This window comes from Phyllopteryx taeniolatus, chromosome 11 (genome assembly GCF_024500385.1).
Source record: "Phyllopteryx taeniolatus isolate TA_2022b chromosome 11, UOR_Ptae_1.2, whole genome shotgun sequence".
In the NCBI taxonomy this organism is placed as follows: domain Eukaryota; kingdom Metazoa; phylum Chordata; class Actinopteri; order Syngnathiformes; family Syngnathidae; genus Phyllopteryx; species Phyllopteryx taeniolatus.
This window is the reverse complement of record NC_084512.1, coordinates 25,725,813-25,742,689: the sequence shown is the minus strand read 5'-3', so window position 1 is coordinate 25,742,689 and position 16,877 is coordinate 25,725,813. Positions and strand designations below refer to the sequence as shown.

General features: G+C 43.1%; 1 protein-coding gene across 7 annotated transcripts in view; it reads left to right on the top strand.

Annotated features, from left to right (window-relative positions):
• Positions 1-16,877, top strand: part of ehbp1 (EH domain binding protein 1) — a 131,418-nt gene that overhangs the window by 110,814 nt on the left and 3,727 nt on the right. For all 7 annotated transcript variants that reach the window (XM_061789325.1, XM_061789324.1, XM_061789326.1 and 4 more), the window contains 2 exons: positions 9,268-9,367; positions 9,950-10,023. In XM_061789325.1, coding sequence (XP_061645309.1) covers positions 9,268-9,367; positions 9,950-10,023 — 174 coding nt within the window. The remainder of the gene's footprint in view (positions 1-9,267; positions 9,368-9,949; positions 10,024-16,877) is intronic.

The window sequence follows — 16,877 nt, the reverse complement described above, 5'->3', positions numbered from 1 at the left end:
TATACGTGTATATATATATATGTGTATATATATATATATATATGTGTATATATATATATATATATATATATATGTGTATATATATATATGTGTATATATATATATGTATATATATATATATATATATATATATATATGTATATATATATATATGTATATACATATATATGAATGTATATGTGTATATATGTATATGTGTATATATATATGTATATATATATATATATGTGTATATATATATATATGTATATGTCTATATATATATGTATGTACATATATTTATGTATATATATATATGTATGTATATATATATATAATTTATTCATTTCTATCTTGTATACTTACGCCCAAACTACGTACATTTATTTATCTCTTTTTATGTTACAATAACACAGCCCAATTTTTCTTTTTATCATTTTATTTGTATTTGTATTTACCGACATTGTGATACATGCATTTATTTCTGTAACATACAACCAAATTATACATTTTATTATTTTAGTCGTGTTACATACAGACAATCAGAATAATTTGGGTTAATTTAAAAGTGAGCTATTCCAAAACATCTGTTAGCTTCAGAATGTGTTGTAATCTTTTATGGTGCGCTCTCTATGACAACTGAACCAGTAGTAATGCAATGCACAACTTTTAAAATAATATTGAGACTTTTAATTGTTTTATTTATTATTTATTATTATTATTTAGTTATTTTTGTGTGCTGATTGGCCGAGTAAAGGAATGTAGTCCATTACAGAGAAAAAAAATGATACGTTTTCGACACAAGAACAACCCTATCCAGTCTGGTTGTTTTCACATCGAAACAGTGTTTTTTTTTGTGTTTTTTTGTTTTGTTTTTTACCCCTCCCAACTGTATTTTTGTTTATTTCTAATGTAGAGTGTATGCTTTACAAAGCGTCACAGAATCCGCGGGCCGGCCGCTCAATTAACGGCGTCTTTCTCATGGTAACGGCGGCGATGACGTAGGACAATGCGGGTTAATGACAGAGGTTTGGCCTCGGGTAATTACACCATTCACTTGCTAACACAGCTGCTGGCCAGCTCACCTATCCCCCCCCCCCCCTCAACCCCCACGCAGCACTCCCCCCACCTCACCCCAGCAGTCCTACGTACACACTCCTCCCCATTTCCCCATTGTAATCAGCACTCTGGGCTACAAATACCAACAGCTGTCTTTCCCCAATACATTCCCATTTAAATATCTATTTCAGTGTGCGTGTGCATGTGCGTCTGTGTGTTTGTTTGTCTGTGTGTGTTTGTTTGTGTGTGTGTGTTGAGCCCATTGTTAGCCACTTTAATGCTAAAACCTTGAAGATGTTTACTCCATTTAAAGCGATCAATTGACAAGTTTAACAATCGGCGGAATGTCATCGTCGTCTCAAGCCAACCCTGGAGACATATTCTCAGTGGCGGAAAGTAATGAGTTACAAATACTTCATTACTGTACTTAATTTAACCCTCAGGCCTTGTTGCATTTTACTCCCGTTTCAGCTTGTTTTTTGGCCATACAGACATAGTATCTAAGTTTTTTTGCTTCTTTTACTGCATAGGTTTTAACTAACATCAGTTCCTGTCATCATTTTTATTTTTTAACCCTTCCAATTCCAGTTTGTTTGCAGTGTGCAGGTTCTAAAACTAAAAATATTACATGAACTTGCTCCCTTGACCAAAAATTTCTAAATTATGTTATCTGATAGAAAACATTAAACATTTTGTTAAGCCTAGATTAAAAAATAAATAAATTCACGTGTGCCAAACTTTAATTACCATACTTTGTATTCCTTTGTCAAAATATGCTGGTTACTTTTACAACTGCTGCAAATGATGACACAATGTCAAAAGACTTATAAGGCGTAAAAATGACAATTCAGAGAAGCAAGACATAGCCCATCCATGACCTTATTTAATTGAATGGTTGGATCTAATGTGGAAAAAAAAACATTTTCGCTGTTGTTATCATTAGGTAATTAAGCATTTTAGCAACATTGGCAAAGCTATGAGAACACGTTGTTTTGATAGCGTGTCCAGTGTTTTCATTTTTCTTCTCTGTAAGACGTCATATTGAAGTGATTGCTCTGTTCTTTTGTTGTAATGCAGAATTCAAGCTTCGGGGGGCGCCAAAAGTTACATACTATAGCTTTAAGCAAAGAGTGTGAGTACTTTTGCAACCTCTGCTTATTTGCCAACACAGAAAATAAAAGGAGGATGACTAATGTTGTTAGCCCACCGTTGCAGATTAATTCATTAAGCATTTCATCATCACGGCCCCTGTCGCACCAGGCCCCCCCCCCTCCCCAACATCACCAGCAGGCGTGTAATATGACACCCCTCAAATTTGTTCTAACATCTACCCCAGGGGGGTCAAGCTCACAACCACCCAACCCCCCACCCGCGCCCCCCCTCTCTTTTTCATGGACACGCACACACACACACACACACGGTGGCTAATGGAGCAGGCGGAGCTACTTATGCTAAAAAGATTGTAGCTGTCCGTCAGCGAGTGGAAGGGGGCGGGGGTCCTCCTCAGGGGGTTATCGCCACGACACAATCATTCACTCCCTCATTCACAAAATTGGACTCTGCTGATAGTGGAGCTAATGGTGCTAAGCTAAAGCAACAACAAGCTCAATGAAAGCTGTGGGCAATGATGAACGGCCCTTGGACCCCTTTTTCATGGCCAATCCTACAAATAAGCAGACTTTGATTACATGGTGTAGGGACATTGAACATGCGTGTTCAATTTTGGGCATGGGTCGTTGAGACTTTTTCACCTGTCCTGTCATTGTAGACATTTCCATTCAATTTTGTGTTGATTGGTGAAACTGGTGTCAGGGGCTGATTTTTAACTTTCTAGGGGGTGCTTGCACATAGAAGGTGTTCCACCTCCACAGTTTGACTCAGTCCCCCCCCATGTCAACAAATCAACACGAAAAAAAAAAGAGACCTGCCGTGTGAAAGGGGCTTAATAAATTCCACATGTACTGCCCCCATCTGAAACACGACACTTCGGGCCCGACACTTTTAGCCCGCCACTAAAACGTTGGTGCTAAGCCGCCGCCAATTAACGCCGCAGCGCGGGCAGCTAAAGTTGACAGTAGCGCTAAGTCAACTCTCAGTCACCCTAAACACCCCCCATGCCTCCGTCTAAGCTCCCCAGGCGAGCTTCACACCTCACCGTGTGTGTAAATACGCACACTCGGGGGAGCTAAAGTACCTGGCTTAGCCTTTGCTTAGCCCCGGCGAGCCACTGGTTATCAACAGGCATCCTGTAACACCTGCATTAAGCTGGGTTGCACGAGGGGGCGTTTAAACACCTTTTTAGCCATCTGATACATTTGGGAAAAACGATGGAAATTTATGAAGAAGGGGGTTAGGAAAGACCCTTGTGTCCCACCCAGGCTGGACACACTCGGGCCACTAATTGTGTGGTACTTTCTAGACCCACCTGATGACAATCCACCTCACAGACAGACTTATGAAGTGTATAAAAGTCTTCAAAATTTGACATTTTGGTGTTAACAACCCTGCCCGTTTCCGAATTCCGAACGCACTTTATACGCTCCACCGCAACGACGCGTGGTGCCATCTTGGCTTGCCTTAGCGCTACTGTCCAATTGCTTCACCACATTAGTAAATGAGAAAACAAAAAAAGAGTTGTGCGTGCCTACGAACCGCACGGGACACATGCGGCCTGAGCCCAAACCGTTTGGATGGTTTTCAAAAACCATTCAACCTGTACATTGTACATTTCAACACCAAAATATGGAACCAAATCTTATAATTTTGTCTACTGAATGTCAGCTAGCCAAATGCTAACTTATAGCGAGAAACACTCGAGACGGGCTAACGGAAATTAGCACGGATGTTACAGTCATTTTGGAGTAATTTTGCCTGTATAGTTTGAAAACCAACAAGAAACGATCACTTCAAAGTCTGCGATATAGCGGGGGTTCACTGTACACGAGCTAAATCCCAGGGATAATGGCTACTGTGTGAGAGGGAATGGTGGTGGGTGAGGGGGGGGATTACTGCGCTGTTTTGCATCAGTTGCCTTCTGCTGGGTGGCCCCCGCCTGACAAGAAAGGAGGGAAAGAAGAGAGGAAAAGCATTTAAGGCGGCACATTGAGGACGAGAAAGAGGGCTCTTAATGCCTTCAAAGCTCAGGAGAGGAGAGATCTGCCATTCAGCAATTCAACTGTTGATGTTTTCTGGTCCGCAACAATCGAGGAGGCTCCGGAGAATGACGACATCGCACTCCCTCCCCTTCCTTGGTTTTGTGTGTGTGTACCTGAAAATTATGTGTGTGTATATTATGGGCCTGGAGGAAAAAAAAGCACTGACGCTAGGGAGGAAGATGAGGATGAGGAGGGCCAGATGACGGAGCTATTCATTGGCTGATAAGAGCTGATGGAGGGGTTAATAAGCTACACCGCCGGGTCATCGCCGCCTTTTTTGACGCGGTCGAGGAGCAGAATGGAGGACCGCCGAGATGAGTGCGTGTGTGTGTCTGGTGTGAGTGCGTGTGTGTGTTAAGTACCCCCGCTTTTGAAAGCGTATGAGAGTCCCTCAAAGTTGTCTTTCACCCCTCACGTATGGCGTGTTGCCCGGGTGTCGGTTGCTACTAGGACTAGAACAGTAAACTAAGTTAAGATACGATTCGTTGGAGGAGGCTTGCTTAAGAAATGTATCGTCAATCTAGGCCTGTTTTTTTTTTTTTACTTTATGTAATAATAAATAGAATAACTCATAATTATAATAAGTTTGGTAGCACTGGGAACTCACATGGCTGTATCTGGATTGGAGTCACAAACTCTGGGAGTTGGAAGTGGTGTGCCACGGTTTTACCATTTCAAAGACGACACAGGTTCGTGTCTGGGAGCAATTTCATTTCTCAGAGAAAAATACTTTTCAGGGGGGAAAAAAATACTTTTTCCCTAATAACTTTTCTTGGGAAGAATTTTGTTTTAATAGTTTTCTTGGCTTGGGGGGCGGGGTAGTATATGACAAAATGAAACCATATGCATGGAAAGAAATTCTTGGAGGAAAAAAAATTTTTGAGGGGGAAAAAAGTATTTCTCAATACATGTATCGTTGCAGGTGGAGTTGCCGTGCAAATGAAAGCATTTTTCATGCCAAGATTCTGTAAAATTTTCCACAGAGTAGAATGTTTATGGCTGTCTTTCACACAGAACCCAGGAAAGGCGGGATTCACAAGCAGCTTTCCACAATTTGATACTACAGTTTGATATAAACGTTTTATTGGACAGCGACAAAGGGCAGGATTTTGCTGCTTTCACACAGCAACATGGCATCCAACACATTTTCTTGTTTCACACCCTCACCGTTTGCCCGCCTCACGCACACCCATTGCTCCAAGTGGAAAATACAGTCAATATTGTGATACCAAAATTTGAGCAATCAGCAACTTGTCATGAACGGAACAGAGGATAGGACCCAAAAATGCACCACTCCAAAAAGCTTCAAAAAGAGAGGTTTAATAAAGGCAAAAAAGGCAAATTCGATAATCGGAACAGGGTCTAGTCTTACTGTGAGTCTGTGACGGGGAAACAAGGAATGCTGGAACGCGACGACAGGGTACAACGAACTGGCGACTAGAAAGAACGAAACACGAAGTTAAATGCGTGGGGTAATTAGGGTGAACGAGGCACAGGTGGTGAAGATGCTCTCAGGAGCAGGTGTGTACGAGACAGGGGGAAAACAACAACTGGAACACACACTAATGACACAATCATCTTTTTCTTTGTTTTCACCAAACATTTTTTTTTGGTTTTGTTTTGTCCCTCACTACTGGCCTGCCTCGCACATATCCCCTCGGGCCACTCGCAAATGCTGCTCCAAATGAAACCGTTTGATTGGCCGACTGCTGTCACGTGGCCCGATTAACAATGCATGCGTGTATTTCCTGTACAACCGTAATGAACAAAAACGTTAAATAACAATAAGCTTTGCTGAAAATAATCTGATGATGGTCCGGGGTCATATAAAAAGGCCTGAGGGGGGTCCACATCATCTCGACATGCCCTTCTCTCAGGTGAATGCTATTCCCAGCAAGCGTTCTCGCTGTTGTCCCGTGTTTGTTTGCGGAATCTCTCTTGTCATGTCATTGAATCCAAATAGAAAGCGTCCCCCGAAGGGCCGAGTGCGCCGATGAATGGCGAGGGGTGAGTGTGGGGGGGCTCCCCTAGCGTGGGGTCTCTTCTACTACTCCTCCATACCTGCCCTTGTCCCGGAGCTAATAGCCCGGGCTCCCTGTACCCTGTATCAGCCACTCACCTTCATAATAAAAGCCAGCCGCCCCGTGTAGCGCCAGATCACGCCGTTAATAGGATGATGCCTTTTGTGCTGAGATTATGAGCGGGGATAGCCTCTCCTCGCTTCTCTTTACACTCGCACACCGAGCCACAGACGTCCTGCGGGGGGCTCCCCGTCGAGCCGAGGCGGCTATAAACGAGGCCTTTGTTCCCGGGGCTTGTACGCTAACGGGCCGGCTAATGAAATACCTTTTAGAGTGGGGGGGTGTCGGCAGGTGAGCGAGGCCTTCTTCTCCGCGATATTAATTACGTGAAGTGCGGCCCAGCTCTTCATGCGTCTAATGTGGGGGTGCGCGGTGATAATGGCGCTAGTGACAATAATAATGAGACAGGTAATTGAAGGGGGGGAAGAAAAAAACACCCCCGAGCAAAGTGGAGTCAGGTTGTAAATCATCTTGCTCGGCTCACTTGAGTGCCTCTAACGCTAATGCTAACGAACAAGCGTCATATAAATGCTCAACATGGCTGTTGAGTGAGCTTTTATGTCCTTTCCTGTGGTCTCTGTGAATGCTTAATGACTACATGTGTCAGTACACCTCCGTATGTACACGGTCAGCATTTATGCTTTGTATTGTAGCTTATTTTAATAAGGCACACATCACCACTTGAGGAATTCATGGACATTAGAGTCAAAAGAAATGTCTTAAAAATTTGACCTGAAGGCATCTTTTGTTGTTTGTTAGCTTGCTGATGAGTTGAATGTGGTGTGTTTTTCAGTGTTTCTAATTCAGGCTTATGACATCATACGGTGAAATCATGAAAACACCTCAGGCTGTCTTTCTTTCTTTCTTTGCGCACAGTATGGCGCTACAGCCAAGATGTTTATCTTAACCACGTTTTGGTGTTGCCGGATCTTTTTTCTTTCTGTGTTGATTTCTCCAAGCAGCTAGCTAGCGAGCGGTGCTAAGTTAACTGTTTAGGACCGCCTCTAACCGAGGGCGCCTGTTCCTGTCACTGTATCCACTTGCCAAACAACGTAGACAATCAGATAGGCAGTCTGTTACCTTGCGTGTATCACTTGTATCTTGTGTGTGTGTATATGTGCGTGATGGTATCTCTGTGCGCTTCTCGTCATCGTGGCCGCCATGTTAGCAGAGTGTTAACTGTGGCCATCAGACGTCAATTTTCTTGATCAAACATGGCACCGAACGCCTTGAGCTGGGAAGTGGCAAGCAAGGCTGACAGCAAGCCAGGTGTGCGGAGCCAAAATGGCTCCCGCGGGAGCCGGCATGGATGCGCAGTGTCTCGGCGCCAACATGGAAGTCAATGACGGAGTGTATCTCATGTCTCTTAATGCTTATATACTATTTGGGTCAATTTTTTAAAAGAATGTTCTCTGAACACAGCCACATCCTAATTTGTAAGCGGGTGTGCACATTTTTGCAAGCACATTATCTCAGTTTATTTTCACTTCCCCTCTTGAAAAGATGTCATTCTTTTTTTTTTTATTGAATTGCACAGGTTATAGTTCAAATGAATGGTGGAAATCTTTTTGTAATTAATTATCTTTTGTCATTTTTTATATCACAAAAACCTGGCATTTGAACAGTGGTCTATCAACTGTATGTTATGTCTGTGTATGTACATACTATAACAATAATACAACTAATATCATCAGTAATTAATAAAATAATCACTAAGAAGCTGTTTTTGGTTTCATCCGGGGTCACATTGTCTCTTCGTCTTGTCCTGCCTCCTCCCTTTTTTTTTTGCCTCTTCCCTCAAATAAAAAGCAGCTCCTGCTCGGCAGGCCTTGTGGGAGGGGAGATATATTTCTAATCCCCCTTGGTTGTCGTCTCACGGGCCGCCACAATGTCACAGGAGCTTAATATTTGCCGTGATTATTTGCTTGTTTTATTGGACTCGCAAGCGGCACACTGACCCGCCTTTATCCCGCTGCCGGCATCCGTTTGAAAGTTGACTACAGTAATCCACCATGGCGCTAAGTCCTGACGCTTTGCTTTCATTGCCTGCCGTCCGTAATGTGAATGACATCACACCAGCACCAATGCACACAGACGCCTTTTGTGTCACCCCTGAAAAGCCAGCGCCTTTATTATTTGTGACAAATATTGATATCTATAATGGACTCGCTCATATTATTTGTCAGCTTTATACACTGGTTAAAGCACGGGTATGCAACTTGCGGCTTGTGGACCACATATGGAGCACTAGAGCCTTTGAGATGGACAGCCATGCAATTCTGAAATACAAAACTCTGAGGAACTGTTATAAAAAAGACCCACAGGCTCATAATTTATAATCTTCTTTTCCTTTCGGCTTGTCCCTTTATGCCTGCAAAATACTAAACAAATAATACCTTAAAAATAATAATACGTCACGTTCAAGTGTCCTGAAAATATTTTATACATTAATTTTTTTTGGGGGGGGTGGTCCCCTTTTAAGTCATTCACTGACTGACTGACCACCCTTCCAGTTAACATGGATATTTGGCTTCAAAACTTGTCGATGGCAGTGAATGAACAACATCACAACCCCCCCAAAAAGAGCATATCTTAAGACATGTTATGGATGGCTTCAATTATCATATTAAATTGTTTGTATTTATTGTATTTTAAGTACTTTTATTAGATGTTGTTTCATTACCAATTCATTATCATAAATTTTTTTTTTTAAATACTAAATATTTAGACCCTGGGTTGTGTATCTTTTTTTCCTTATTTTTTTTTGTCTCAGAACAATTGAATTATTTAGAAAATCTACCTGTAAGTTGAAAATGAACTGTAAACTGAGGCGTGATTTTTTTTTTTCCCATCTGACTGGAGTAAATAAAATTTTAAAAAAAATGTAATAACACCATATAATAGTATTATTAAATACCATCAAAAAGGGAGCGTGTACATTCCACCATGCGTTTGCGTTTCTAATGTGTGTGTAATTGTATGCGTACGTGCAGGCAACAACAAGGAGGAGGAGGAGGCCATGATGCAGGAGTGGTTCATGCTGGTCAACAAGAAGAACGCCCTCATCAGGAGACAGAACCAACTCTCTCTCCTGTACGTTCACGTTGCATACTTACTTTCTCATTGATTGACATGAAATCAATAGAAATGTGCACATTATATGCGTCTAGTGCTATTGCTAGTGTGTGCATGCGTGTGTGCTCAGCCGGTCCCCATGCACACACATTTGCAAGGATGTGGAAGCGTGCAAGCGGCGAGATTGAAGTATTCCTAATCACATTATATCACGACCAAAGAGTGGGGGCTGTGAGGGGGCCGTTTAAAGTGGCCAATTGACAGAAGGGCTTATTATGAGGCCCTTGTGGTCCCTCTTTGTGCGGGAAAGACGAGCGTCAAGGACAAATTCTATTAGGGCTCATTTTTTAATATGGCTGAAAGAGGAAAGAATTGAATTTGTGCCACACACGCACACACCTGCCGTGATGTCATTTCACACACACACACACACACACACACAAACACACTGAAGGCTGAGTGTGTGTGTGCGGCACTAGATTAAAAGTGTGAGAAGGTTCCGGCGAGTGTGGCAATCGATGTTTATTTATGTGGGTGTCCTGCCTTAATGATTTAGTCATTAACATATTGATGAACTTTGCTCCTCCCTCCCGCCTGCAGGGAGAAGGAGCACGACCTGGAGAGACGCTTCGAACTGCTCAACAGAGAGCTCAGAGCCATGCTGGCCATTGAAGGTAACACACACGCACGCACACAGATGCCTAGCTGGGTTAGCGTTGCCTTCAGGTGTCGCTCGGAATTGCGACGCCAAGCTGGTTCGGGATGTATCATGTCAAACATTATCCAGACCCACCTGCACTAGGTGAAAATCTGCAATATTTATTGAGGCTATACGAGGTATGTCAGAAATGTTCCAGGACCGGTGTCACAAAATATATATTTCAAATCCAAAGGACAACCTGCACATTTTCCCCCTGGCGGTGATCCCCCCAGGAGTGGAACGCACCTTCGTAGCCTTCTCTGCCACACATTCATGCACTCCACGGCTCTGTCGTCGCAGCCATCTTGATGTCAGCCACGTCTTTAGAACGGGTCCCTTGAGCTTGGGAAAGTAGAAAAAAATCCCACTGACCCAGGTCGGACGAGTTGGCGGTTGCTCCAGCACGGCGTTGTTCTTCGCGGCTAGGAACTGTCCGATGCTCAGGGCATTGTGAGCAGGCGCGTTGTCATGGTGAAGCAGTCAAGAGTTGTCCTGTCACAACTCTCACTTTTTCCTGCACCGAAAGAGCCGCAGGATATCTTTGTAGATGTGCTGGTTGATGGTCTGGCCCACACTGAAGGGGAAGACCCTAGTTTTTAGTTTGGGTTTGAAATACATATTTTGTCACGCCAATCCTACACTGCATCTTTTCCTATAGATCCGAGTGCTGCCTGGCATGTTGTGGCACAATGTAGTACACTGGAGGTGTGCAACTCTAAATTACGACAAAAAATCTATTTAAAAAAATGATCGCTAAATAATCTGCAGGGATGTGAACGATGAACCACGATTTGGTCGGCGTGCATGCAATGTTGTATCTTGTGTGTCGCCATGCCATTTACCTGAAGATGAGAAAATGTGTCAAAGCACCACCCACTGACCAATCTGTGGTCTTGGAAAATAATGCAAAATATTCCATCAGTACCGTTTTTATGAGGTTTCTGAAGTGTTTGATTTTGATGTCGTGTTAAAATGTGCACTTGGGCATTCTCCATGTTGTGTGTCTTTGATGTGCTTGATGTTAATTGTGTGGATGAGCTTTAAGCTGCGGTCGTGCCAGGGATTTCACTGGCTGATACTTGATCAATGCTATCTGTTTCCCCCGCCGCCTAGGCCCGACTAGCCGATGCCTGATTGCAGATCCGCTTCGCACTTTTTATTATCCAAAGCGCGTGAAGCATCGCCGCTACCGCCACCATTGTGTCGTATCAAAGTTGTCGGAGGGGTACGGGGGAAAGTTTAATCCCCTTCGACTGCGTCCTCTTTGGCAAAATGAACCTTCGGCCAATCAATGCTAATTGATTTTTCTATTCGACATTGACCCAATAAGACCACCGCTCCCCTCGCCAGCCTCCGCGCGACCATTGTCATTTCACTGATAAGCTACCTGCGCCATCATAAATCAATTGTAATTAGCAAGAGAGCAGGTGGGGGAGGGATGGATGGCGGGGCAGACATGCGTAGTCGAGCAGGAGCGAGAGAGCATGCCACGCTGGCTTCTGTTTTAGTTATTTATTTGTATCGAGCCGCTTTGTCCACAGCATCACTCAAATGTGTGTGCGTCTTTTCGTGTGTGCGCGTGCGTGTCAGTGACTCTTATTTGGTGCTTGGTCAGGCCCATTGAGTGACGGCCAGGCGTGAGAGTGATTGTCGATTTGGTTGGCCAGTCCATCTCACTCGCACACAAGCACACACACACACACACACACACACGCGTGCGCAACTGAGATACACTTGCACGTACAGACACACACACAGGTCTAAGATAAACTAACAGTGATACACACACAAAGCGTATTCTGGCTGAGGCCATTTATTTACTCAACTGCTGTTGGGCGGGGCCTTTATTTGCACATTTTTTTTAATACAGTGGTGCCTTGACTTACGAGTTAAATTAGTTCTGTGACCACGCTCGTATCTCAAAGTACTCATCTCTCAAATCATCTTACCGCATTGAAGTGAATTCAATTGCCGTCACATTATTGTGTTCTGGTGCCCCAAAAAAACACCAACAAAAATGTTAGTAATGTATTTTTTCATACGAAAAAATGCCTTCTACACTATTGTACTTTAGAAAAAGATACCGTAATAACCTAATTTATTAGAATATAAAGAGTTAAAGAGTTTATGCATCATGATAAAACCATGGGTATTGTGCTGTTCTTTCTGTTGTGTGGGCCGTGGCCACCAGGGGGAAGTATAATATAGTCAGACATATTAACTGTTGATTGGATGATAAGATGTAGAAGAAGAAATCTCAACTAAGCAACAATATTTTTCACCAAGGATTAAGAATGTTTGCCTGTAAGTATTGTATGCTCTGTCCGCATGTGTTGCTACTACTTGTGTTCAAATATAAGTTGTTTAAAGGTTTATAATTACCACAATGTCGATGGTAGTTTCATTAGCCCATCTGTGGCACTTTGTCTTGTGCATTATCATCAAGCTAACGGACTTTCGTACGACAAAGCCGATGTGATTTTGTTTAATACACGAAATTCACAACATGTAATTTTTTCACGTTTGGTTTTCAAGTAAACTTGAACTGGGAGTGGCAGTCAACCGCTTGAAGCAAGCAGTATCTGCCAAATTGTTCTCAAGTTCACCAGTGCTCGTAACGCGCACCAATGTTAGTGCTATTTTAGCGTTTAAGTGAACTAAAAAGGACTACAAGGGAGAAAAGTGACATAAGAACATAATGACTATAATAATAAATCAACATGGGCAAACACACACATTGTCGAGCGACCACATAATTCTATACTGAATTTGCGGCTGTTTTGTTTAGCAGCTGCGATCAAATGGTCTCAGCAGTTAATGCGCTAATATCCAGGTGTGAACTGTAGCATCTATGTGCTGAGATAGTTTCTCTTATTTTGATGAATTGCACTTTTATAGAAAATAGGAAGGACTTTGATGAAGAAGGAGTGAAATGAGAACATAAACATGGATACACACACAACATTGTGGAGAAAGCACACGTCGCCCGAGGCTCTTTGCGGTGCTGCTGTTTTAGTTTGCAAGAGGTCAGATTGACTCAGCAGACGTTCATTCAAAATAGCACCTGTGAACTGACACAATTACACTCACTAGCTGTTTGTTTTTTTTCTCCCATAATGGGAAAAGGGGAAGCGACTATTTAAGAGAGAGACATTTATTTGTCAATTGGAAAAAGGTGTCATTTAGAGTTGGGGGCCATTATTTGAGGAAATAAGGTAGACCAGGCAAATGCTCATGTAGTGAGTCGAATGACATATTTGGGGAGGCGTGCAGACAGACATTTTGTTCTTGGTGATAACGGTGTGTGTGTGTGTGTGTGAGTGTAAGTGTGTGTGTGTTGGTGTGATGCCAGGCGGGGAAATGCCATCTGTATGCCACGCTCTCATCTCACCTCTGCAAAATTGATCCACTATGGCCTCTTTATCTGCTTACACATTCACACCTATGCGCACGCGTGTGTGTGTGTGTGTGTGCCTGTTGTGTTGTAAAGCGGGCGCCCTCTCAGCATCTAAAAGGGATTTATGCATAGTCGGGTCCCAGAGTTTTTCCTGTTACGCTTTGATATGATAAGCTTTTTTTTTTTATGTATGTTTAAAATCAATATGTAATCCTATGCAGGAGCTTATCCCCACGTACACACACATGCACGCACACACACACTGAGTTTTTAAATCTATTTGGGCTTTGTAAGACGCGGGGGCGGCGCCTCGGCCTCCATTGATTAGCTTCACTGTGGAATGCGATCACATCGGCGACTTTTCATGATGTCGCCGACTCTTTCGGGGTGGGTGTAGCCATGTTTTTATTGTGTGTGTGTGTGTTTAGTTTGTGCTGTGAGAGCATCTTTAGCCAACGACAAATGTCACGTTTTGTTCGTACATGGAGATAATTTACTGCCTTCTCATCGGTCGTCATCTTTTTGCACTAATTTGTGTTGCTGGTGCGAGACGAAATCACAACGTGCCAAAATACCAGGGAAAAAAAATCAAAAGACAATGTTGTCATGCTCCTTTGCGGTTAGCACTAATTTGTGTTAGTGGTGCGAGATGAACGGTTGTCGACAACGTGACAAAATACCGGAAAGGGAAACGGCAGCAAAATGCTTTCGTGCTTGTCAGTTTCACAAGATGTCACTGAACATAAAACAAAATGTATCACCAAGTTTTGTCAGTTGTTGTAATGCAAAAAACAGCATAAAAAGGGTTGTCACAGGGTTTTCTTTTAATATTCAGTGATGTGATTCCTTTTATTCCTCAAATTTGCATTACGCTGCTTTTTCCAAAAAGGACTTTGTTCAAGCTTCTGATTGGCTAAATGGACAGCTTTGAGTTTTAGCCCCACCTGTTACTTTTGTATGTATAAATGCACCTCTCTCAAGTGTCACATATTCACATTGAATTGCATTTCTTCATTCATTCGTTTTCCGTACCGCTTATCGAAGTATGTCAGAATTTACCCTTCATCAGGCATGCAACCGCATTTTAGGGTCAGAAATAAACTTCCAAATGTCTCGTGTAGCAGAATGTTTTTTTGAAAATTCCACCCTTGAAGCCAGTTTCCTTTTGCCACATGAAATTCGGTAGGTATGCCTGACATGGGTAGACCCACAAAAAAGTGAAGGACCTGTGCCTGAAAAGACACCATTTTGGTTTCAAGTAACCATTTTAGGCTCATTTTGACCATTTCACAGGGTCATTCAATAACAAACTTATCCATCCATCCATCCATTTTCCGGGCGTGCTGGAGCCTATCCCAGCTGACTCTGGGCGAGAGGCGGGGTACACCCTAAACTGGTCGCCAGCCAATCGCAGGGCGCATCGAAACAAACAACCTCTCGCAGTCACCGTCACACCTACGGGCAATTTAGAGTCTTCAGTTAACATACCGTGCATGTTTTTGCGATGTGGGAGGAAACCGGAGTAAAGTTCCTCCCAGAACCGTGAGGCAAATGTCGTCCAACGTGCCGCTGAATTGCATTTATGAAACTTTAAAATGCATATAAACAATACAATAAATAATTTGTCGCTAATTCACAGATTTCTTCTATTGCAGGGGTTTTCTGGAACGTAACTCCCGTGATAAACGAGGGATTACTGTACAAGGTTTTGTTGTGAAAAAATATACATATATATATTTTCAATGTTTTCAAATTTTTCACATTTTTTTAAAGAAGAATTTCAGATCTCTTTTTTTCCATCAAACTTTTTTAGGTGGATGCTTACATTTTTGTTTTTCAACCAACAAGCAACAAACTATCGCATAAAAAAGTAATAATTCTTTAAATTCATCCAATTTGGAGATATGTGGTTTTCATTTCAATATTTCCCTTGTGCTCGAATTCACCTTTCTGTGTCTTTTCTGGAAAAGACTTGTAGCTTGTGATTGCCAAGTGCGTTTCATCTTAAAGCTGGCGACTTTTGCGCCGACTTCTTCCGACATTTTTATTTTATTTTTTTCTTCCTGCGGTTGCTTCCCACTTGGACTTTAGCCAGCATCTGCGATCCGGGAAGATGCCAACACGACGGAAGAAAACGAGTTGTCGCTTCTTATGAAGTAAAGATCAACGTCTCCTCACTCGTTTGGAGCGCTCCTCTCTCTCTGTTGAATGCATTAAGTGTTGGGGGCCATCGGGTTGGGGGGGGGGGGGGGGGTATATACAGGCCTGAGGGGGTTCACGGGGATTGGACCGGCGCATTCTTGTGTGTCTTGTGCCGACTCACATGGTTACCAGCGGCGTGCACGGCCAGACTTAATCTGAATATGCAGCCACTGTGCCAGCAGTGTGCGTGGTTTTCCTCTACGTGGAACCTCTCAGTGAGGGGCAGTGGGGGGCGGGGGGGTTGGGGGGGGGGGGGGGTTGTGTTTGTTGGCGGGTGTCTGCTTACCCAGCCTGCCTCGCTCTGCTCACGTCTCTCATCTCCTCTCTTTATTGTTTACCTTCCTAATGAGGGGGGCGGGACCCGGAGACGTGTGATTGACAGCGCCTTGCCCCCGCCCCATCCCTCCCCAACACACACACACACACACACTAAGCCCAACACCGCACACACTGGCATTTTGGCAGAGAGGTGCTTTGAATATGATTTTTTTTTTTTTTTTTCCCTCCCCCTTAAACGTACCTCTTTCTGTGCTTGTGGGAAGTTTTCTTTTTATTTTTTTTATTTTACTTCCTGAGCCACCATGTTGTGGAACGGCCTAGTCGCTGAGAATTGTGTCCGCCAGCCACATTTAAATGGTTCACTGGTTTAAAAATACACAGTTAGGTCATAAAATATTTTGAAAATATTATCACCATGTTTAGGGATGGCCTCGTTGCGGAGGATCGTGGGATACCGGGCGCATTTACCTGGGAGTGACCACGAAACACGACTGAACTTCTTCTCTGGCTACACAATTTTCTGTTCAATTTTATTTTATTTTTCTCCACAATTTACATAAAAATATGTAAAAAAAAACAAACAAAAAAACACTATGGGACATACATTTGTCACCGTGTGGGACGGATACATTTACCTGAGGATGACCCCCTCACATGGTTTAACTTACTCCTTGTACAAGTAGAGAAAAAACATAAACTACAAAAATATACACTTGAAACATGAAATTGAGAACACGCTGCGGGACGCCTACTTGGCAGCATGTTGTGGGACGGCCTAGTCGCTGAGGATTGTGAGAGAAAGCGGAGGAATTTTCTGCAGGATGACCACTCACACATCTCTTTTTCTCCTCTTTCTCCGCACTGTTCAGCTTTGCAAAATTCACACAAACATTTGTACAACACCACTGTGGGATTTACGTTCCTCCGAGTCCCCCCCCCCCCAACCCCCC